General features: G+C 35.2%; 1 protein-coding gene across 2 annotated transcripts in view; it reads right to left on the reverse strand.

Annotated features, from left to right (window-relative positions):
• PCNX1 (pecanex 1) overlaps positions 1 to 23,234 on the reverse strand; it is a 137,258-nt gene that overhangs the window by 24,216 nt on the left and 89,808 nt on the right. For both annotated transcript variants that reach the window (XM_087819432.1, XM_087819429.1), the window contains 13 exons: positions 22,900 to 23,071; positions 22,321 to 22,431; positions 20,466 to 20,557; positions 18,605 to 18,714; positions 18,271 to 18,376; positions 17,025 to 17,117; positions 14,456 to 14,606; positions 12,419 to 12,560; positions 11,443 to 11,620; positions 8,732 to 8,840; positions 7,467 to 7,596; positions 4,630 to 4,688; positions 2,710 to 2,925 (listed from right to left, as the gene is read on the reverse strand). In XM_087819432.1, coding sequence (XP_087675558.1) covers positions 2,710 to 2,925; positions 4,630 to 4,688; positions 7,467 to 7,596; positions 8,732 to 8,840; positions 11,443 to 11,620; positions 12,419 to 12,560; positions 14,456 to 14,606; positions 17,025 to 17,117; positions 18,271 to 18,376; positions 18,605 to 18,714; positions 20,466 to 20,557; positions 22,321 to 22,431; positions 22,900 to 23,071 — 1,669 coding nt within the window. The remainder of the gene's footprint in view (positions 1 to 2,709; positions 2,926 to 4,629; positions 4,689 to 7,466; positions 7,597 to 8,731; positions 8,841 to 11,442; positions 11,621 to 12,418; positions 12,561 to 14,455; positions 14,607 to 17,024; positions 17,118 to 18,270; positions 18,377 to 18,604; positions 18,715 to 20,465; positions 20,558 to 22,320; positions 22,432 to 22,899; positions 23,072 to 23,234) is intronic.

Here is a 23,234-nt window from a genome sequence, read left to right on the forward strand (position 1 = left end):
AGAGGAGGAAAAGCTATACACTTACATTATCTAATCACTCCACAAAATTAGCCATGTATGATATGCTAACTGCTGTGACAGGTGCTGGATACACAAGGATGAATGGAGCAGACCTGACTCCTGCCCTTGAGGAGCTTATAATAGACAGGGAAGGTTTACAAAATACAGCCTTGGGCCAAACTCAAGCCAAGAATGGTTTTTATATTTTTAAAGGGTTGTTTAAAAGACAAATGAAAGAATATGTGACAGAAAATGTACATAGGCACAGAAGTTTATAAACACAACCATAAAATTAAAACTACGCTAAGCACTAAGGAGCTAACAACAGAGTATAATAATAGAGATAATTATGTGGGACAGGTGGTTAGAGAAGGCTTCTCTGAGAAATTGACATTTAGGCTAATACTTAAAGATAATTAAGGGATTGGCCAGATGGAAGACTGGTGGGAGGAAGGGGGATGGTTGGAACGTCTGGGCAAAGGGAAAGGCAATCAGGAGTCCTTAGTGAACAACATGGCACAGCTAAGACACTGAAGGAAGGCCGGTGTGGCAGGAGTGGAGTGTGGAGGAAATACAATAAAGTGAGGTGGGGAAACTGGCAGAGACAAGATCACGCAGTGAGGCAGGGCGTGTTAAGAAGTGGAATTCTATTTTAAATGCAGTGGGAAACCACTGAAAATTATGAGCATGAAGGGACACTGATCAAATTTGTCCTTAAAAAGACCACTCTGGCTGACTGAGGAATTCTAGCACCCCTACCATATTCATCCATATCCAGCATGAATTCAGGTAGTAAGGGGAACTGTGTTCCCAAATTGGTTTGATTTGAGCTCTGTTTGGCAAACAGTAAGAGTTTGGATGACAAAGGGTTTATCCAAAAATTTACTTGAAACTACTTAGTACCAGAGAGTGAAGGTTGGGAGAGTAAGAGAATTTGGATCAATTTTTTATTCAGAGAATTTTTCTTTTTTCCTTTTCTTTCTTTTTAATACTCACCTGAGAACATGTTTTGACTGATTTCAGAGACACAAGAAGTGAAGGAGAGAGAAAAACATCATCAATGTGAGAGAGAAACATCAATCAGTCACCTCCTGTACTCATCCCGACCGGGAATTGAACCAAAGCCTGGGTATGTGCACTAACTGGGAATCGAACCCATAACATTTTGGTGTAAGGGGCGATGCTCCAACCAACTGAGCCACCCAGCCAGGGCATGATTTGGAGAATTTCTGATCAATACGGTAGATTGAGCAAATAATAAAGGAACCCCTTCTGATTCACGCACATAGAAACGCTAGATAAAATAGCCTCCCACACACATTTGTGTTTTGTTTTTTTTAAAAAAAGGTAAATTAAAGTTTAAAAGCAAAGGTGAAATCTTCAGGTGCCAACAATTTAAAAAGAAGTTGAAGTCACAGCAGTGGTTGGTGTGGTGGTGAGTGGGTGCTGACTCTTAGATATGTCTAGTTGGGTTAGATTTGAACAGCACTGGGTAAGACTCTAGAGAGATGGAATTAAGGTCCAGGGCTCCTTATGGAGAGGCAGAAACACACCATAAGACAAGAATGGACCAGGGAGGGAGGGAGGAAAGAGGGGAAGACGGAGGGGGAGAATGGCTTAAAAATAGATTACAAATGAAAAACGAACATCAACATTTACTATCTTAATCTGAGTATCCCACAAGTAAAATCTTATTTCCAGAGAATGGAGTAACTTTAGAGAAACACTCGTTCCATTAACAAAGATATTATATCATATGTGTTATGTGATTCTACACCAGGGTAAAAGAAACTGTAGGGTAGAGGTCTGATTTGACCCTCTCTCTAGTCAAAATCTTTATTTCTTGTTTCAGGTTAAAAACTCACAAGGCACTTCTTAGCATATATCAAACAAGCTTAGATGCTCCCTCTAAAAACTCTCAAGTGCAAACGTTCCCTTGATTGGAAAGATACACATTAATAGGACGTTCTTCAATTCCTGTAAAACAAGTTTCTATTCATGCTTACAAGATATTCAACTTATAGCAGTTAATAACATCAAGTTGATATGCTTCTGAATGCACCATTTTCTGTGTAGAAATAGCTTCATTTGTCTTATACAAAATTGCTGAGGGCTGGTGAAGGAACAGGGAGTAACCGCTTAATGGGTATGGGGTTTTATTTTGAGGAGATGAAAATTCTTTGGAATTAGATAGAAGTGGTGGCTGCACAACATTGTGCATGTACTAAATGCCACTGATCTGTTCACTTTAAAACTGATAATTTGATGTTATGTGAATTCCACTCCAATGGAAAAAAGCTATTGAGGACAAAGGCTTGGCATCCATAAGAAAGTAACTCAGTTAACTACTTTCTGCCTCACACAGAAACACCACACTCCCTTCTGCCAGCCATCTCACAGGTATGCGCACTGGTCACAAAAAGAGACTGGCAAGAGAGCAAGCACAGAACCACAGAAACTCAACATCACCAGGGAAACAAGTCACTTATACACAAATGGCATCTTTACATATACAGCATATTGCAAAAATGATTCTTCTCTGAATGTGAAATTTAGGGGGGAAATCTAATTACTCTCTAACAACTTTACTCATTCTACTAGTCCAAAGACTAAGGCTCAAATTTTATGGTAACTTTGACTTGCGATGTAAACACACAAAATTCAGATATCACAGGAGTATATTATAGAAATAAAAGGTGAGTATCCTACCTCTGAATTCAAGTCCCCGCAGCTGGAAGGTGACCAGCCCGTTGCCGATCTCTATCAGGTGTACTAGTGCATTGAGGTAGTCAGAGGCAAGAATGAAACAGTCCCCTGTACTGTAGTTTCCCCACCGTCCCAGGAGCAAGTCACCACAGAGACTGTGTTGTAGGGATCTGGTTAAATGTTCATAAAAGATGGAGTTCAGATTGTTGTCATCTGATCCTACAAGAAGGGATATTAAAAAAATGTTAAGTTTTACCCTAAGTCCACTTTATATCAATATACAAGACTGTTAAAAATATTAAAACTAATTTCCAGTTAGGGTTGTATCTTTATTTTTTGACAAGGAAAATAATATTCATACTCTTATAATTTCTATACAAAAATGAAATATAGAGTAATGAGAAAACTTTCAAAATTTAGAGTTAGAAGTCACATAACCTCTCTGAATCTCTGGTTCCCATCCATAAAATGCAGGAATTGCAGATGAGATCTAAGGTGTTTTCCACCTTTTTAATAGTCCATGATCTTTTCTATCACTGTTCAATGAACTATGCCTTATAATTAAAACCATGCAAGAGAAATAAAAGAGATTTTTTAAAAATCAAAACTAGAACAAAAAGACATACTGGTAAAGAAAGTGGACAAAGTGATACAAGATTTGAACAAACAAGATAGTTCAAAACAAAGAGAAACTGCCAGTCAAAATAACTTGTATACTGAGATGGCTAAAACTAACTCAACAGAAATGAACTGTATATAGAGAAACGGTAGCAAAGAACCTACAGAATTTCTTAGTCATCCTATAAGGAAAAAAATAGGGTAAAATATCACCCCATAAATGAAATGACCCTTCAGAAGCAACCCAGGCAAAGCGATAATCTGTAAATGGGCACCTTTAAACTCAGCTTAACGAAGTAATAAAATAATGAAAGGAGAACATCAGACTCTAACTTCAATAAAATGGTCCTGTTTAATGCTCTGTCTGCCCCATACAAAAGTGTGCTATTAATTCGTATGAGTTCAGGACATGGTCTCTTCGACATATAAGGTGGCATCATCAGCATCGTGAGAATTCCAAGCCCCTTACAAAGACACACTAGAGCTGAGATGGTTGTGTTACTACCAGAACATGATAATGACAGTTATTAACATCAATTAACTAGTTCTCCTCAACCTAATTTTATAGTTATGAATTAGCCTAATTATGATAATTTAGTTCCTTTAGTAGACAGCATTTGAAGGAATCTGCCATTTGGAAGATAAGTACAAATATTTCAGTCTATTTGAGAGTAATATTTCTTTTAGTAAATTAATACACTGGATTTCTAGTTCATACATTATTCGCTATGGTTAGAGAAATAAGATTCATACTCTGTCAGATTACTAATGGGTGTGGCACCGAAAGTTTCCCAAATGACAAAACTAAGAACCAGACTTTAGACAATGGTAACATCTCTAAGTGCCACCCGATAGGGCTCTATTTTGAGTGGCTACCTGGCCCTCCTACGTAACATCTCTATATACAATCAACTAAATGAAATAAAATTAATATTTACCTAAACATTCAGGGAAGGGGGGAAACAAACACATTAATAAAACACATACTGGTTAGACTGCATAGTATTCAAGACACCTAACCAATTTTACTTTAACCTTGCTCTACTTTTTAACCTACGTACAAACAATCTTTGAATGGCATTTTTTATCCCTATCAGAATTCTTAAAATGCATTTTATAAAATATGGGTATATAAGTTGTCTAATTCATGTATATTTTGCTAAAGTAAACAAAATAAGGCAAAGGATATTTGGTTTTTAAAAAATAACCATTTGGAACCCACACAGGATTCCCAACAAGCTGGGAGTGAAATATATGTAACAAATTTATTAAACATACTTCTTGATTCACAAATAGAGCTATTACCTGGGTTTCTATCAAGCTGGGAAGCCAATCTGGTATTTGAATGATCCACTCGTTTTGTGCTGAAGATGGCAAAATAAAACATTTTTAGTAACCTTTTTTATATTTAAAAATGCCTAATAATTAAAAGGGAGAAAGCTATACAATATAGATGAAATAAATATTACCACTTTATGACTATCTCTGAGAAAAATCTATGATTAGCATATTGATAAAACTGCAGTAGCACAATAATAGGGGTAAGGCCTTTTTTACTCTCCCACATCCACCATACAGAAACACAGCAGTTATTTCCTAACAGGTGTGTCACCGGACAGTGTGTAGAGAGACATTTATGAGTTTAATGTAAAAAAATAATTGAGCAGGATGAAAAAAATCCACACTGCATACAGATCTTAAAAACATACAGTGCATGAAACATTCTTTGCAAGGGGAAGGTACACCTATTAATGTCAGTGCACAGTGTTCCTTATAACAGTGGTTCCCAAAATGTGATCCATAGAACCCAGAGTAGGGGACTCAAGACCCTTCCAGGGAGTTTTCCAGATCAAAACTATATTTCAAAATAATATTAAACAATTACTTGTTTCTGTCACTGTGTTGACAATTGTACTGATGGTACAAAAGCAATGGCGGGTAAGACTGCCGGTGCTTGAACATGAATCAAGGCAGGGGCACCAGACTGTGCTACTTGTTACTGCCGCACATGCACAAGACAAAAACAATAAATGAAAATTCAACTTTCACCTTAAAATGTTCTTAATGAAGCAATCAACAAATACTAATTTTATTAAATTAGTATTTAATTAGTATTTACAAGCCCTTGGTACAGGTCTTTTTAACACTGTATGTGGCATATAAAGCACCTCTGCTGTGTTCTGAGGTAGGACAGGTGTCTTGAGGGAAAACATTTGGGCAACCGCTGGACTTACCAGCTGCACTGGATACATTTTTTTCAAGGAAGACCATTTTTAATTGAATGGTTGATGGATAAATTATGATTATTCACACTTGGGTATTTGACAAACGTTTCTCAAAAATGAAGAAAGTGAGTCTGCCATTTCAAGGAAAACCACTGACAAGGTATCTGTTACCAATCATAAAATTGAGAGTTTCAAGCAAAAATTAGAATTTTGGAGAATTTGGACCTACTGCCATGAGTTAGACAGCTTCTCAATACTCAAACAGTTTTCTTTTGGGACTGGAGATGATATAAATGAATACAGTTTTTAAAATATTATATAATGAAATGTGTCAAAATTTGGAAGATCTACATTACTCAGTGAGCCAACATTTTCTAAATGATGTTATAAGATTATGCACGGGTGAAGAGATCTATCCAAAATATAAGACCTATCAGTGGATTTTGATATAACACAGTTCCAGAAATTCGTGGATATGGTTTTAGATTCCATATTTCAATTAAACTTTAGGAAACAAACCATTTGTTGACATTTAGTGAAAGATCAAAGAATATCCACAATTGTCTAAAAAGTCTTCTTTCTTTTCCAACTATGTCTGTGAGGCCACATTTTCTTCATATACTTCAACCAAAACAACATATTGCAACTACAAATTGAATGCAGAAGCAGATATGAGCATCCAGTTGCCTTTTAATAAGCCAGACATTAAAGAGATTTATAAAACAATGATACTTCTCACTGATTTTTTTTTGGTGGGATGGAAAATATAGTTATTTTTATTTCAGAAACGTTATTTTTGTTTACATGTAATGGGTTTATAGCTATTGTAAAATTAATAAGCATTTAAATTTAAGTTTTCTACACAGGAAATATTGGTAGATAAAACCTGTATCCATAAAAAACTCTCTGGAGACTTCCAAAGAATGTAACTTCTAAGAATGTAAAAAGGTTTTGAGATCAAACAGGTTAAGAACTGCTGCCATAGACATAATTATGGACTAAATTTAAGTTGGCCCAGAAGAACAGAATATAAATAACATTAAAATTCACCAAAAGGGGAAATACTATGGGTAGTTTTTGGATACAAAGAACAGAGCAGAAATTTCAAATCCACAAGCTAGTTCACTGTTTAAAAGGTGAGACTACCCTGTTCACATCTATGCCAGCGTGTGAAAGTGTAGGGAAAAAACAGTCATGGAATAGCCAGTAGAATTACAAATTATACAAGCCTTTTCTGAATCAATGTTAGCACATATACAGCCTTTGAAATGTTTAAGCTCCACAACTCAGTAAGTTTCGTTATAGATATTCTTTCTTAAATTACAAGAAAGAAAAAAAAAGAAATTTGGGGAGATTACATACAGGGGTGTAATTAGGCATCAGATTAAACAGCCTGAGGAACTAAGCCTAAATGGCAAAAACTTCGTGTACAGAAAGGTCACCGAAAACATATCTTCATGAAAAGACAAAAATAACCTAAAAAAAATTACTTCAGAAATAGCTATTTCTAAGAAAAATGTGAAATAACTAATTATGACTGTTATAATGATATAACACTGCACAGCATAAAATTTCAGAGTATTATTAACATGGAACAATTCTAAGAAACACTATTAAAAGAAAAAAGATGGAAAATGAGTGTATCCAAATAGAACTATGTTTTAAAACTCATAAATATATTAGCCAATGTAACCCCTATAAATTTAATTTTAAAAATCTTATAAATAGAAAAAAAAGGTAGAAAAATAAATAGTAATTATTCTCTGACTCTTCTAATTTTATGTAATTTTGAAACTTTGCAAGTATTTATAAAATTTTAAAATAATTTAACACAAAAATAATAAAATAACCATGCTGTTAATAGTTTTTCCTAATAAAAAAGACAAAATTGGCTTTCAAATGCTGTATTTTACTCACTTATAGTCTCTTTCCCAGAATTTCACAGGTCGGACATATGAAGTGATGAATATTGCACTTCCCAGGAAGGGGTTCAGCGGTGTAGAAAAGAGGGCCGAGACGGCAGCCTGAACAAACAACATGGCTGAGTCTATGGGCAAACCGGTTAAGGGCTTAACAGTCACCTGAGTGACACACAAACACAACACACACACACAAGTGCCTCTCACAAGCACACTGCAATTACAGCAACTAGAAAAATAACATCCGTGAGAGGAATACAGAAAAAGGTGGCACTGGGCAGTTTAACGGGTAGAAGTGGAAAGACACAGCTTGAAAGAATAACCTGGCATGATGCTCGGAGGAAGCTAAATAAATGTCTGCTACGATGTCTTTGATAAAAGTCCATATGTCACTTCTGGGTAGAGCTGCTTGGATTTCATTTTCCAGAGGATGAAACTAAACTTTACAGATATAAAAGGTCTATATTTCAGAATCCATGTGGGTCACTAACCTTTACTATTACTTAGAAAGCACTTTTAAGAAAGATTTTGGACATAAAGTTTAATATAATCATACGATTATGAAAGATGTTTGGTATCTTCATTCAAAAATATTTCTAAATACAAAAATACAAAAATATTTTGTATTTATTGAAAATCCCTGCTACATCAGGATGATCTAAGAGTAAGTTATGTCATGTCTGACGTCTAATTGCTGGGGTATACATCTGAAACTAACAGAATATTTTATGTCAACTGTAATTAAAAAATAATAAAATGACTTAAAAAAATTCCTGGACTTTAACACTCATAAATGTAAACATACATTTTAAAATCAACATTACTTAATTATAGAACCTTAATACTTTTCTCATGTTCAGATGATCTGTGGGCCACAGATGTTAATATAAGTTAAACAATCAAAATCCGTACAGGTGTGCCCTGGCCAGGGTGGCTCACTGGGTGGTCGGAACATCGTCCTGTACACTGAAAGGTTACGGGTTTGATTCCCGGTCAGGGAGTATACAAGAGGCAAGCAACCGAAGTTCCTCTCTCTAAAATCAGCAGATGTATCTTCTGGTGAGGATTAAAGACTACTACTAATAATAAATCAGTACAGGTGTGGACTCAAAGAATTGGGAATTTTTGATAATTTATCACACGGTAACCTATATTCTATGCCTGTGAAAGGTGATGCCTACAAACCAACATTCTCATCAAGGATATGACTGCCCTTTTGTTTATAAAACACAATTGTTTATGAAACTTTTATCAGAAGGATACGGGGCACTGCAAAGGGCTGAGCAAAAGCGTGGAAAGCAGAACCCCATGTAATTTGCCATGGGGCAATGTAAGTGTACACAAACTGCAATTTATAAAGGAGTTCCCAAAGCTGTAGAAGGAAAAAAGAAAAAACAATCAGTAAAAAACTTACTGGCTGTTTAAAATAAAATGAAACACCTCTAAAATGTTTTTTCTACCTAATAGGGAAACGGTATTGACATTATTTTCCATTTGCATAAAAGAAAAAAATATATCAACTTCCATAACTCTATATATTTTTAAGTAAAGACAGCTAGCTGATTTATGGGTTGTGTTTCATCTATTTAAAAAATTCTATGTCCTCTACTGGCTATATCACTACTACAACAAGCAAAACAAAGGTAGGAAATCTAGATGTCTATAAAGCTTAATACATACATATATTTTGAATCTAAGACATTTTCCTCAAATTTTAGTGCTCTGCAAACTGAGAATGTTTTAAATGCAGTGTCAAAAGGAATGTGAACGTATCCAGGCAGGGCATAAAGTTGTACAATAGTTGTCACTGCCTGTTTGCCTAAGAATTTAGCAGTGTATATTTGGCATCTGCACATAATCTCAATTGATATTGTCAATGGAAACATATATACTTTTAAATCTTATTTAAATTAGGACCTGTTTTGTTGTTGAACATGTCTTCAACACTGAAACAAAATTGTATACATGCCCAAGATTGCTTCTGCATGCCAGGCAGTGCAAGACCCAGTTCTCCAAACAGATCACAGAATCTTTTATTAAAAGCAAGAGGTTCTGACTCATTCAGTGCCATGCTCCACGCACCAAATACCTCATATTTAAATCGTTTAGCTGACTTACAATGAACCCGTTTAACTTACAATTTAAAAAAATAACTTCAATCAATTAGAAAATGCAGATGAACCCTTGCATTCTTTGTCATGACCCAAAATTATCCTGGAGATTTTTGGTACTAATGTGATCAGGATCACAGGAAGTAAAAAGCAGGATGTACATGATCAAGATGCCATTATAACTGCTTAAAAGCAGTGATTCCAAAAACTCTCAGGAGTATAAATGTGAAAGGGACTGTACTCAAATTTTGACTGTAATATTGACGAAAAAATAATATGCAATTACATGGATAAGTAGAGTTAGTGGCTAAAAATATTTTTGTATACATTCAGAGTAATTTTTTCTTGAAAGGTTATTAAATCAATAGCGCATCTTATAATGGTATCTTAAAAAACCTACCTAAAGAGACACCTTGACTATCACTTGCTCATTACCGCTATTAAGTTCTATCAAGTGACCGTATAAAGTGCAAAGTCCTTAAGGGCAGAGCTTTCTCTGATTTGTTCACTGATGTCGCCTAAGCATCTAGAACAGTCTAGAAAGTGGTATGCTCTCAAAAACAATTTGTTTAACAAATGAAAGCTTTAAGAAATTCCAAACTAATGCAAATAAAGTGTAGTGACTATTTCAAGGATTGTTTAGTTTATATTTTACTGCAATTTTCACTTTTTTTCCAACCAATATAATAAGATGCAATACAATTTCCAATCTAAATATTTAAATTTGTGAGACACCACATGCTTCTTTATACAAACAATTCTCTGATTAACTTTCTGGCTTCCTCCTTTGGTTAACCATGCTCACTAGAAGAGGAAATAAATAATAAAAATGCATACAAATTAGTGATTGAGCAAATATAATATTGCAATATTTTAGAAGTTATTTATCACAATATTTAGCATATTTTGAAACTGATCATCACTAAAACCTTGTTCAGATTAATGGTTTTCAGTTTGCACTGTTCCCATCCTAGGTCCGATCTCTATCACATCTAAATTACTGTCACAATCTCTTAAACTGTTCTCCATACCTTCAGGTTCTCTCTTCCCCAAGTCATCCCAAATGTGGCTGACCAGGCTAACTTTCCTAAAATTGGGCTTTCATTGTGTTTTGTAGCTGCTCATATGCTTCAGCTCTGTTACCTATCAAATGGGATAATACATGTCAAAGTCCTTTGTATGTGGTCAGCGTTAACATGAAATCTAAGCTCTATTTAATTTACAAATAATCTGACTGCACAACTGACTTCATTTAGAAAGGTAGTGTAGTTCAGCAAAAAGGTCCTTGGGATGGTAGGGAGAAGACCCAGATTTTACCATCTTATTTGTAAAAGGACTAAAAGCACCTCTCTTATGGATGGATATCAAATTTTAGAAGCATTCTCTAAACTTCAGGGCATTCTGTAAATGTCCCCATCAAACTAATTTCTGATTGCTCCCACACGGTCTCACTGCCTAGGTATCTGGCCCCTCAATCAGCCACCAGGTTACTTCCTCTCTCCATCTATCCAGCAGCCCACAACCCAGTTCAGTTACTACCATGTCTACTTCTGAAATTATCCAAAAACCACTCCCCCTTTGGAAGTTCCTATATATTCATAACTATATACTTAGTGTTTCTCTAATGTTTCCATATAACTTAATCTTATCTTCCCAGCTATTGCAAGAAGTATGTCTTACAGATCACAGTGACAAGCATTATTTAGGGGTTCTAATATGCTCCTAAATAACTGGTTAAATGAAGAAAAATATTACTTAAAAGATAATGTCATGTATGAAATGCAAAGACAATCCTCGCTAAATAGTGTATGACTTAGGGAGATACTTTTACAGAGTGGAATATTCCTTTTAGTGATGAATTACCTTGTTGAAGAGTATGGACATGAAGAAGAGATCCAACAGCATGGTCTCGGAAAACGCTTCATAGTCAATTTTGAAAAAGAGCACAGTAAAGACAACTGTGACATACTGATATGTGGGGCTGCTGAAAGAGGACCGGAGCAACTTCAGACCAGCAATGGTGATCATTAAAGCACCTAGTCTAGAAGAAAAAGAAAACACAACTCACCAACCAATGAATGAAAAATTGAGAAAATCTACTAACTACAGAAAAACCACCATTTCATTTACAATATATATATTGAATTTAAACTTCTAAAAATGATTTATATAGCTAAGCATATCGCATCCTAAAATAAACTACCATAATATTCTTTTAATAATATGTATTATGATTCTTATCCTTTATATAACTCAGTTTGAAAAATAAGTTAACAGTATTCTAATTCTGACTTTTGATTATCCAGTTTCTCAATATTTCTATTGTTTTAACATTAATAGCATTTAGCACATAAAAAACATATTAACACTTACCCAACAACATGTACCTAGTCTAGTGGGTAGGCCTCTATGGTAACTACACACAGTGAGGCAAAAGTAGGTAGGCAATTATATATATGGAAAATAATACAATAATTACTAATTACAAGAATAATTACTAAATACAATAATTACTAACTACAAGAATAAAATCTGTTTTGAGTATAAATCCACTTTTGCCCCACCCTGTATATGGTCTGATTTACAGAGCATAAAAAAATAACCATTTCTCAAACTTACCATCTAATATTAAAGATTACCTCTCCTAACATATCAATAGACAGTGAAACGTCTGGAGTAGTGAAATGCTTTTCAAAGACAAAATTTCACTGGGATTTTTTTATCTCACAGTGTCTTGCACCAAAAAGACACTGGATTACTTGTTAATTGATGAATAACTAAGACATTGCTTATGACTGCCCCCAGGAGTCCAACTGAGACTAGAGAAGTATTAACATACTCTGTGTCCAGCTTTTTTGGACTAGCTATCGTCTCCGCACTGCTGCTCAGTTCATTGAGAACAACCAAGGGGTAGATGATGTTCTTCTCCATGAAAAGGAGCCACACGTGAAGCCTCTCAAACCACATGACAGTGGCTGCATCTAATGAGGAAACACAAGTCAAGAAGGCCACGTCATCTGATGTAGAAGACAGCTTGACAATGGGATGAGAAAGGAAAATCTTACAACTCAAATGCTGCTCTACTATACATAATATAAGAAATCCAGTTCTTCAATCAATTGTTAACGTCTATGACTTCTGGGACACATCCAACTCTACAACTTAGATGTGATTAAATTTAGATGAAATTTATTTTAAACTTTAATTCTTAAAACCTGTTTTTAAGCAAGTAACTTAAGCCAATAACTTACGGAGAAAGAATTACTGAAGATTACTAGACTGCTCCTTTGTTTTTAAAATTCTAAGAAACACACACACACACCTTATAAGACATACATCTCAGAAGAGATATGAAAGTATGATATGTTTTCGATTCACATACTTCATAAGAGTCATTTTCATTGTCAATAACATTTTTCCAATATTTTAACAATTATTTCATTGGGGAAAGTATCTAGGATAAACTGAAAGATTTAAAATAAGCTTCTCTGGCTGTATAAAAACAATGTCACCAGGCTTTAGGAAGTTCTCTAATGAATATTCTTCTTTCAGCTGCTAAAATCAGTAGAAGGGGGGTACGGGTCAACTTTGCTAATACTTAGTACTTTCAATAAGTCAAAAATGTTATGTTGATGCAAAATTTGTAAAAATTTAGACTAAATGTTTTAAGATCAAAATGAAGAAACAATATGATCAATGATTTACTCTAATAAAAACTGCTGTTTAAAACAAACCAGATACACTTTCTATCATTCACATATGAAAGCAATACTGAAACTTCATCATCAAAAAAACCACATCATTCTGAGTTATTTTCTTGATGGTAAGAATGGATGAGTAGATTCTTATACAGTTTTATGTCATTTTCCCTTATTTAAAAAAGCATACATTTTGTAAAAGGTCTGCACAGTGTTATTACTGCAACCTACACACTAGTGTTATTTAATTCTCTCTCCAGGATTATTTATACTGGGGATCAAGATTACAGTACCATGATGCTTTAAGCAATTTTGCTAAAGGCCTAGGAAATTTGCTTTGAGAATGCAAAGTCCAGATTGGTATAGAAAGCTAGAAAGCTTTACAGTTCTCTAAGGAAGATGAAATATCTTCAAACAACTGAGGAATTTCCTCTCTACAGTAATTTATTAACTGAAAGAAAGGTTGAGGAAAAAGCACTGGCCTGTTTAATCACTAGTGTGTAATAAATGACAGAGGTATGAACTTTTATTATTTCTCTAAAATGAGGACTATTACAGGTCATGGGGCCAAAAGGACTGAATACTTAAAACAGGAAAGAAGTCAGGGTGTCAAGCGGGAAGCACTAAGCTTGCCAAGGGGACTGGCCTTCTACCTCTTTTTGAGTCATTTTATACTTGACCCCAAATCTGAATAACAGCAATCCCAAATGCTTTAACTTCTTTTCACCTAATCAACTGTTATGCCCCTCGGTGGTAGGACCCGTGCCTCTGGTGGAAGCAGGAACAAAGACCTTTCTATTCCCCTAAGCTCGCAGTCAAAATATTTCAAATAGAAGCCTTAAGGAGGATTGTGTTACCTGCACATGGCAAGGAAAGTTAAAGGAAAGAGTGGGGACTGGACAGAGAAGTCACAGACATGCACAGAGGATGCATCAGTGAGGTCTGTGAAGACAAGTTAGAAGGGAGTTTTATTCTGTGGAAAGCTAGCATTGTAGTACTGATACTCATACTTCAACTAAAATTAAAGCATCCCACAAAAAGTTTGACTCATTACAGCTTCAAATCCAAATATAAGAAACATAGTCAAAGTGTTACTTGATACTTATTTCCCTGTCATCTGTTAACAGAACAGAGAAAACCTACAGTATTTAAAAGAAGGGTGTTACTGAAATACTTACTTCGAACTTCATATTGATTGTACTCCACTGTCTTCAGCAGAGGATGAGAGAAACAATGCCACGGTAGCTGTTTTCTAACTTGAGGCAGCACGTAATGAGTTACAAAACCTACAAAGCCGACCAGTGCATACAACACGTACTTGAGAGCAGGCTAAAAGAAGACAGTGGAGAAAATTAAAAGTGATTTTGAGACCCATAGAAGAACTTCTAATTTGTGAGTTCAATTTTTTTTTTTTTTTTACATTGATGTGAAAAAGACACATTGATTAGTTGCCTTCCACACGCTCCTTGGTCAAGCCTGCAACCGAGGTACCCTTGGCCAGAATCGAACCCGGGACCCTTCACACTGCAGGACAATGCTCTAACCACTGAGCAAGCCAGCCAGGGCTCAACTTTCCATTTGATAATGGAGAATGTAGCAAAGTTAATTTTAGAATCTAAGAATTAAACATCTGTCTATAGTTAATATTTCTGTATTATGTAGTTTTTCTGAGTAAATCAGCTATGAAAGTCAGTGGTTGTTCATGTATTACAAATATTTTCAAATGTGTTATAATTACTTTCTTTGGTGTCACACTATCATATAATGAGAGGCCTGAAGTATATTGCTTGCTACTCTAAGAATGTTCTACATGACTTGCAGAGCAATGTATTAAATTGTTTTAACTAGTGGAGATAAAGGACATGAGCTAAATAAAACTGTAAGTCTGAGTGAAGAGCAGACTAGGATGGAAAAAAAGAATTCTTTTTTTGTGCCTTCACATGGTACATCATTGGAAGAGAGTTCTTACATATGACTAAACTCACAAAAGAGGAAATCAAGTACAGCACTTCAAATGTTCAAACTAAGAGTTACATATTTAGAAACTCTGAAACTTCTTGGACATGAAGAGCCCTCCATCTGAGCCCTGAAGACCCACCAGACCTGATTCAGCTTGCAAGTGTTCAAGAGTTAATAGTTCAAATTGGAAGGGAAGAAAAACAGGCAAAAAATGTTAAATAAAATTAAATAATATAACCTTTGCTTCTAGCCAAATGGAATAACAGAGATTCACTGTTCCACATGAAACAACCAAAACAGAATAAAATATATGAACCAAATGGTCTGCGATATGTTAGAGAATCAGATGAGATCAGTGTCAGGGATGCCTGCCCCAGTTTACTGCCTTGAGGGAGTTTCCAGGTTGCAGTGTGGAGAGGGGAACCCACACAAAGCCTGGTACCCCAAGTTGATAGATGAAATTGAGAGCCTGGAGAGACTAAGACAGCTAGAGCTCACCAGAACAGACCTTGTACAAGAGAGAAAAGTGTGAAAATCTGCAGAGGGTCCCCCTCGAGGAGTCAGGGAAATTAGCACAAGTATGTGAGGAAACTCCATGGGAGAAAGGAAACAACCACAAACAAGGGTTAGAGAGAACAGTACCCAGCACTGACGCAGGGCCAGGAACAGTGCCTGTTCCTACAGTCAGGCTGGAAAAGCTCAGGATTCACAGGGCACTGGGCAGAGGAATCAAAACGGTGTTGCCTCAGGAGGGGAATATTAGCCCTATGCTAAAACCAGCCCTGGTTCCACTTAACAAATCTTAAAAGCAAGGGCTGAAAGGATCAAACTGTTAACAAGTAATGTAACAGTGCTGAAAAACAAAATTCAAGATTTCTAGACATATAAAAATATCCAATACCTAACAAGGCAAAATGTATAAAGCTCTGCATCCAGTCAAAAATGGCCAAACATGCTAAGAATCAGAAAACTATGGCCCATGAGGAAAAAAAAAACAACAATCAAAACCAACCAAACCAACCCACAAGTGACAGAAGTGAGAATTAGGGTAAAAGGACAATGAAAGAGTAAGAACTGAATGTCCTACGTTCAAACGGTTAAGCAGAGGTGTGGGAGGAATTAAAAAAAAAATTAAACTTAAGGTGAAAATGACAAATTCTGAGATGAAACATACACCAGATGGGGTTAATGGCAGATTATACAATACAGAAAGATTAGTGAAGTTGACAAAATAGCAATGGAAAGTATTCAAAATTAAATACACATTCAAAAAAGAATTAAAATGAACAGAGCATCAGCAAACTGCAGGACAACGTCAAAGCCTGAGATGAAGTCATGAGGTGGAGTGGGTGTCGGGGGAAGGGCGGCTAGGGAACAGAAAGAGAACAGAAAACACATTTGATGTGATAGAGGCCAAAATTTTTCAAATCTGATGACAACTAGACCCCAGAGTCAATGTAACCCAAGCACAAAACCAGGACGAAAACTATGTGAAGCTACACCACAGCCAAACCGAGCCCGTAAGGAACGAGGGACCTGCACGATCAAGAGCACTGAGGACGGAAAGCGTGTGGCCCGCAAGTGAGCAGGGCCCCATTCGAGCAACCAAGTCTGAGGGGCTCACCACGCCCACCTGCGCTAGGTGACGAGGCTCTCGACTCCCAGCTGTAACGGAACAAGACCTTGGGGGGTTCACATATTCCAGCCTTATGAACAAACATTACAATCAAATCGGAAATGAGCCCCAAGTTATTTTCTCGCAACCAAAAAAACTAAATGATTCCTTACCTGCAATACTGTAAACACTGTGCTCACATGAATAGCAAAATACAGCACGCCAATTACAACGCATACTACTAGGTCAGACTGTAAACGTTCGCTCTGTGAAACAAAACAGAATTATCCAACAGAAACAAATTAAAATACTTCCTTCATTCCCAACTGGCAAATTGTTTAAGAAACAATTTTTCACTGATAGTATTTTTTTTAGCACTTCTAGCTATTTCTTAACTACAAGACTTATTTTCTCCCTTAATGTCCTCATATTTTGATGTGACACTGCAATCATTACCAAGGAAATTAAACTTAAACTTACTCATCACACTAGATAGCATATCATAACAATGTCTTTTATAATGAAGCTGTGTATTATTTTCCCCCAGTGACCTGTAAGTTTTATGGGAAAAGGAAATGAGGTACTTAAGTTACTGTATCATTTATAGAGCATATCCTTTTGGGTAACAAAGTTATATTTTCATTCATCTTTTAAAATGTTGAAACCATGCATATGTACTATTTTACTTACTGGATTTTGGTTCTTTTAGTGGTTGTAGCAAAACCCAGAAACCTCTTGATATTCTCTGGTTGTTGACTGACCCATTGATTTACACTTTGAAGCAGGATTCAGAATTATTCTACACTACATTTGACATTAAATATCCTTTGCTAACATGGAAATTAAAGTAAGAAAAAATGGCTTAAATTCTACTTGAAGCAGTTTTGAGTTCTAAAGTTTTTTTGAACAATATGTGAACAGCTCAGGTTCACTGAAGGTAAATACTGTTTCTAACTCACGAACTAGGTTACTGTTCTCTTTCCTCCAACCAGGAAAATACACACACAGACACACTTTTCAGACTGCCCTTGAGAAATAAAACACACTAACAGATTACAACAAACTGTAATTTATGTTAATATTCATCTTTCAAATCTCAGTTTAAATTGAACAGGATTAAGAATTCTATAAACAATGAAATGACTTAATTTCACCTGATATAAAAATAAATGTTTAGCATACTGTTCTATAGAAAATCCCAGTGTGAGGAATGAGCATTTCTTACATGTTAAAAATTTAAATAAAAGCAATCAACAATGTATAGCTAACATATAAAAACTATAAATAGTCATATACAGTTATAATATATAGCTATACATTTTACCTCAATTAGTAAAGGCCTTCAAAAAGTGTTCATTATATAATATGAACTGTCTGAAATTTAAGTCTTTTAAGTGATTTTTAAAAGCTTACACTTACAACGGAATTTCTAAGTTTTTCAGGCAGTGGATCTTTTACTTCAGATAGAGGGTCTTCTGGATTTTTCTCTTCTGTTTTTGGGAAAATCTTAGATTGCATCAAAGAGCTTTATATTTTAAAAAAAAGAGAAAATAATTAATATAAAAATACATATATACCCTGAAAACCAGTACTTCCAGTGGCAAATAAAGTTCATGATAAAAAACCAAGCAATCCAAGCATACTTAGTCATTAGCAAGTGATATATTCTAAAAAAAGTTTAAGGTGCCATACATAATCAGAAATTTCAATTTATTTAAATTTCTTGAATTCAGTAACAATTGATTTCACTTACAAAAGTACAGATGGATCACTGCTTTGTCGGCTGAGATGGTAGGATACTGCCACTAACAAACCACAGAAAATGGAGAAAAGTACTGGAATATGCTGGCCATCCCAAGATTCCTGTTGGGGGGGAAATGTGACAGAATAATATGCTTCTAATTTATGATCTATTATATAATCCTGTATGCCAATATTTTGGAGACAAGTAATTAAATTCAACAAAACTTTTTAAACTATATTATTAATTTCATTTTATTCCAAATAAATTTAGATTTATTTCAAATGAGCTAGAATATCTAGCTGCTAGATTATCTTCAGATTTCTTTTGGTACTAGAGTTCTATTTATACACTAGGAATAATGCATTTGCTTCTGCTGCATGCTGCTTGTCAACCACTTTCAGATTTAAAGTAATATTAAGCTTATAGTAATTTCTTCATGTACCCAAACCTCCAGCAAGTCCAAATTATTCACCATTTACTACACACAACACACTTTCTTTACAACTCCATGTCCCTTTCTCCCTTGTTTCAATTAACTAATTCCTATTTGTCCTTCAAATTTTGGTTAAAAAGCCACCGTTGGAAAATCATCTTTAATTCGTTTAGGCTGAATAAGGTAATAATTACTGTACTCATAAGACTCTTTTCATAGCCTTCATCACTCTCTATTGAAAGTGTTTGTTACCCGGCTGGAGTGGATCAACGGTTGAGCATCGGCCTACGATCCAGGAGATCGTGGTATGATTCCCAGTCAGGGCACATGCCCAGGTTTCGGCTCAATCCCCAGTAAGGGGCGTGCAGGAGGCAGCCGATCAATGACTCTCTCAACATTGATGTTTCTATCTCTCTCTCCCTCTCCCTTCCTCTCTCTGAAATCAGTAAAGACATATTAAAAAAAAAAAAAAGAAAGAAAATTGGTGTATTAGTTACCCAATAAAAAAAAGAAAGTATGTGTTGACTTGTTAATCACAGAAGCACACAAGCTACTCATAAGCAGGAAGTGGTGTCGGCACAGCAGGGGCATGCGAGAAGTACTCATGGTGCTACTAAAGTGAAGCACTGAAGTGCTGCACATCACTCTTCAGTCCTCTCACCCAGGGCGTGGGGTTGTTTATCAGAAATGTAAATTTTTAATATGGACAATCTGGTGATGATCGTTTAAAAATGGAGCAAGTAAGGCTCATCGAGATCCTTCTGAACCATTAACATTAAATTTCAGTGCAGCGAGCCTTACTAGAGTGTGGCTTCAATTGCAATCTTTGAACTTGTTCTCACAAGTCTTTGAAGTACTGATATGAACAGTAGTTACATATATTCCTAACTAGAAAAATTAACTTCATATTGTTATTACCATGCCCACCTCTATCCCAGAATAGCCTAAGTTTTAATAATCTGTTTCTAATAATAATGTCTGATTACATGAAGAAGGATTTTCTTTTAATAATGGTTAACTATGAAACTGTTTTTAAATTCAAAGTGAATGAAAATAATATTCAACATGAATATCATAGGAATTCATGCTAAAGTGGCATCAGAAAAAAAATCACTATTAATCCATTTAAAACACTATGGCTCAGCCAGGCATGGCTCAGAGGTTGAGCATTGACCTAGGATCCAGGAGATAGGGGTTCGATTCCTGGTCAGGGCACATGCCCGGGTTGCAGGCTCGATCCCCAGTCAGGGGCACGAAGGAGGCAGCCGATCAATGACGACCCTCTCATCATTGATACTTCTATCTCTCCCTCTCCCCTATCCTCTCTCTGAAATCAATAAAGATATATATAAAATAAAAACACCAAAAAAACCCCAAAAACCCCATTATGTAGAAAAAGAGCCTTAAAGACAAAACACACTACAGCCTACTGCTTACCTTTAAAGCGCCATAACACAACCCATACAGTAGGGCCACTGCCACAATGCTGCAGATGAAGCTGTAGAGGGCTGCAAGCAGGCTGGTAGTGGCTAGATGGGAAAGGGGGGGGGGGGAATTAATGTTTTCTAAACACTTATGGGGAAAAACAAATCTTAAAAGGGCACTGGAAAGTATTTAAAATGGTATACTGACTATAATTAAATCTTTTCATTTGATTTTTAAAAATTCAGTTACTTCATCCTGTGCTTTCAAAGGATTTTGAAATAACAAAGATTTACGATCCACAATTTTTGACACAAGATAAAAATATATTCACCTTGGAAGTAATGAACATTTAGCCTATATTATGCTTCAAGAATGTATCTTTAAAAAAAAAAATGAATTTATCTTATTATATTTACAAAAGCATGGGGAAAAGAAGCTTGCGGAGGCCTAAAAAGGAACTGGAAATATACTAAGTATATTAAGTACTGAAAGGTATTAGTCTATGTAAGTAGACCCCATGTTACCCCCAGAAGTAAACTATATTCCCATGTATTTGCTAATTCTCACAAAAAGGTATAGACCTGACAAATCACTAACAATAACAACAACAAAAAATAGATCCAATGGGATTACTAGTATTAAGGAATGGGGGATGGCTAAAATAGCTAGCCTTTATTTTTAAAATATGGATAACAGATTTTCTTTAATGGTAATTTTATATGGTTGCCATAAAAGAGATATACAGGAAAAATATTTCCTTAGAAAATATTAAAAAACCGCACCTTATACAAGTCTGTAAATCACAATATGACAAAGCCCAGTTATAAATTACCTACACTAAACCTTAGTCATAGTATTTAGATAAATATATTTAGCACCTATAACCGTCCCTAAATACTGAAACTATCTTCTACCCACTAAGCTATGCTGAAGACCAGCCCAGTCTTGATTCATGCCCCTTTCAGAAAATTTTTAAAACATCAAAAATGCTTAGATATATAGCAACACAGAAAAGGCTTAGTTTCTATTTAAAATTTAAGTCATAATATCAGCAGAGATAATTTCAATGCCTACATATGGAAGACAAATGAGGACTGCAAATGTGAAGTATGAAGAGAAATGGACCACATAGTTACAGTAATTTCTTTCCTTTTGTATTATTGCTCTAGTTGCACACACATCTTTCAGTAAAATTTTAAATGGTCAAACCAAATAAGAGTATATTTTAACAACAGTGGTTTGCCCATAGGGTTATTTTCAAGTTTTGCAAACCATCTCTATTCCAGTGTAATACCGGTCTTACTTATTTTGAAAGTGATGTATACACATAATAGAGAATATATTTCTAAGTATGTCAATTCATATCCACACATTCTACTCTAAAAACAGAGATACTTCTAAAAAGCTTATTTAGTAAAATGCTTTTACTAAAAGCATTCTGGTTTTGGTGTTCCCATTGTAAAGATAAAACAAAGCAATAAAACCAAATACATAGACATACCAAATGCATACACCAGTTCAAAATCCAAATACAATGCCATGTATCAGAGCTCATGAGATAGACGCACTTTCATAAATATTTCACAAGTCCACACAGGTCCCATGTGAACTCACTATGACCTTAGGTTGTCACTTCTTACAAACCAGCTCCATTACTCCTGTATCTTTCACTGAAGCTGCAGACTTGATCACTTTTTCCTATCTACAAATTAATTCCTGCTCAGTCTTCAATGATTAAACAAGTGTATTTTTCTCTCTAATTTCAATTCTAAAATGAAAATTTTGAAAGCACTTGAATTTTGTTTATTACTTAATGATCTATAAAAGTAATTCTGTAAACTGTTATTATTTTTGAGGAAGTACTCACCATTACCACCAAAGATATGAATATCCAATTGTTCACAAAGGTACATTACAAATGTATTCACCTGAGGCAGGAGACCAACGAAAAATACTATTGGGAAACAGAGTGTAAACACTATAGAAGGAAAGAAAAGCACATTAAAAATAGTATTCCTCATCGATGGTTTTGTTCGTTTAAAATCATAAATGAGAAATCCAAAATTAATATGAAATACAAAGCAATTTTTTTAAAGATACTATTTTACATTGCTTCTCTCTAAATAACTGCTTGGGGATTAAATAATCTTTCCAATTATAACAGCTTCTAAAACTGTTTCAACCATTTTCCCACAATAGGAACCTGAGCTACAGAATCCAAAGGAAACCTTTCATCATCTCCTCCAAGAACAGAACAATTACTATATTTGTTCATCATTAGCTTTTCTTCCTTCACAACAATCCTACAGTTCTGTTGCTAACTGAGAGGGTTACAATAAACAACAAAACAAGCCTATTAAAACTACTTTTATCTATGTAATTGTCTACTTATCAGTAAACTGTTTGTGTGCAAATAAAGATCTGAGATACTTTAAAGATGACTCACCTATAACTAAATCCCTGGCTGATACAAGCACCAGTGGATTGGTGAAAGTTATTCCATATAATTTGAACTTGGTTGTAGTAAGGTTTTTGCTTCCATAATCCAAGAGCCAAATAAGACCACAACATAAACAGAAATAAACTGGTCTACTGTAGGCAATGATACGATTATGACCCTGAAAATGATATTAAAAAAGAAGTCAGTTTAGTTAATTTTAAGAGTCACAACTAGCTACTGAGAGTATTGATGGCTTCTATGCTAAGGATTCAAAATGTTTCCATATGGAAGCCTGGTTTCTGGACATATATATAATCTCAAAGTATCTCCCTATGGATATT

Source organism: Miniopterus natalensis, chromosome 1 (genome assembly GCF_054644295.1).
Source record: "Miniopterus natalensis isolate mMinNat1 chromosome 1, mMinNat1.hap1, whole genome shotgun sequence".
Taxonomy (NCBI): Eukaryota; Metazoa; Chordata; class Mammalia; order Chiroptera; family Miniopteridae; genus Miniopterus; species Miniopterus natalensis.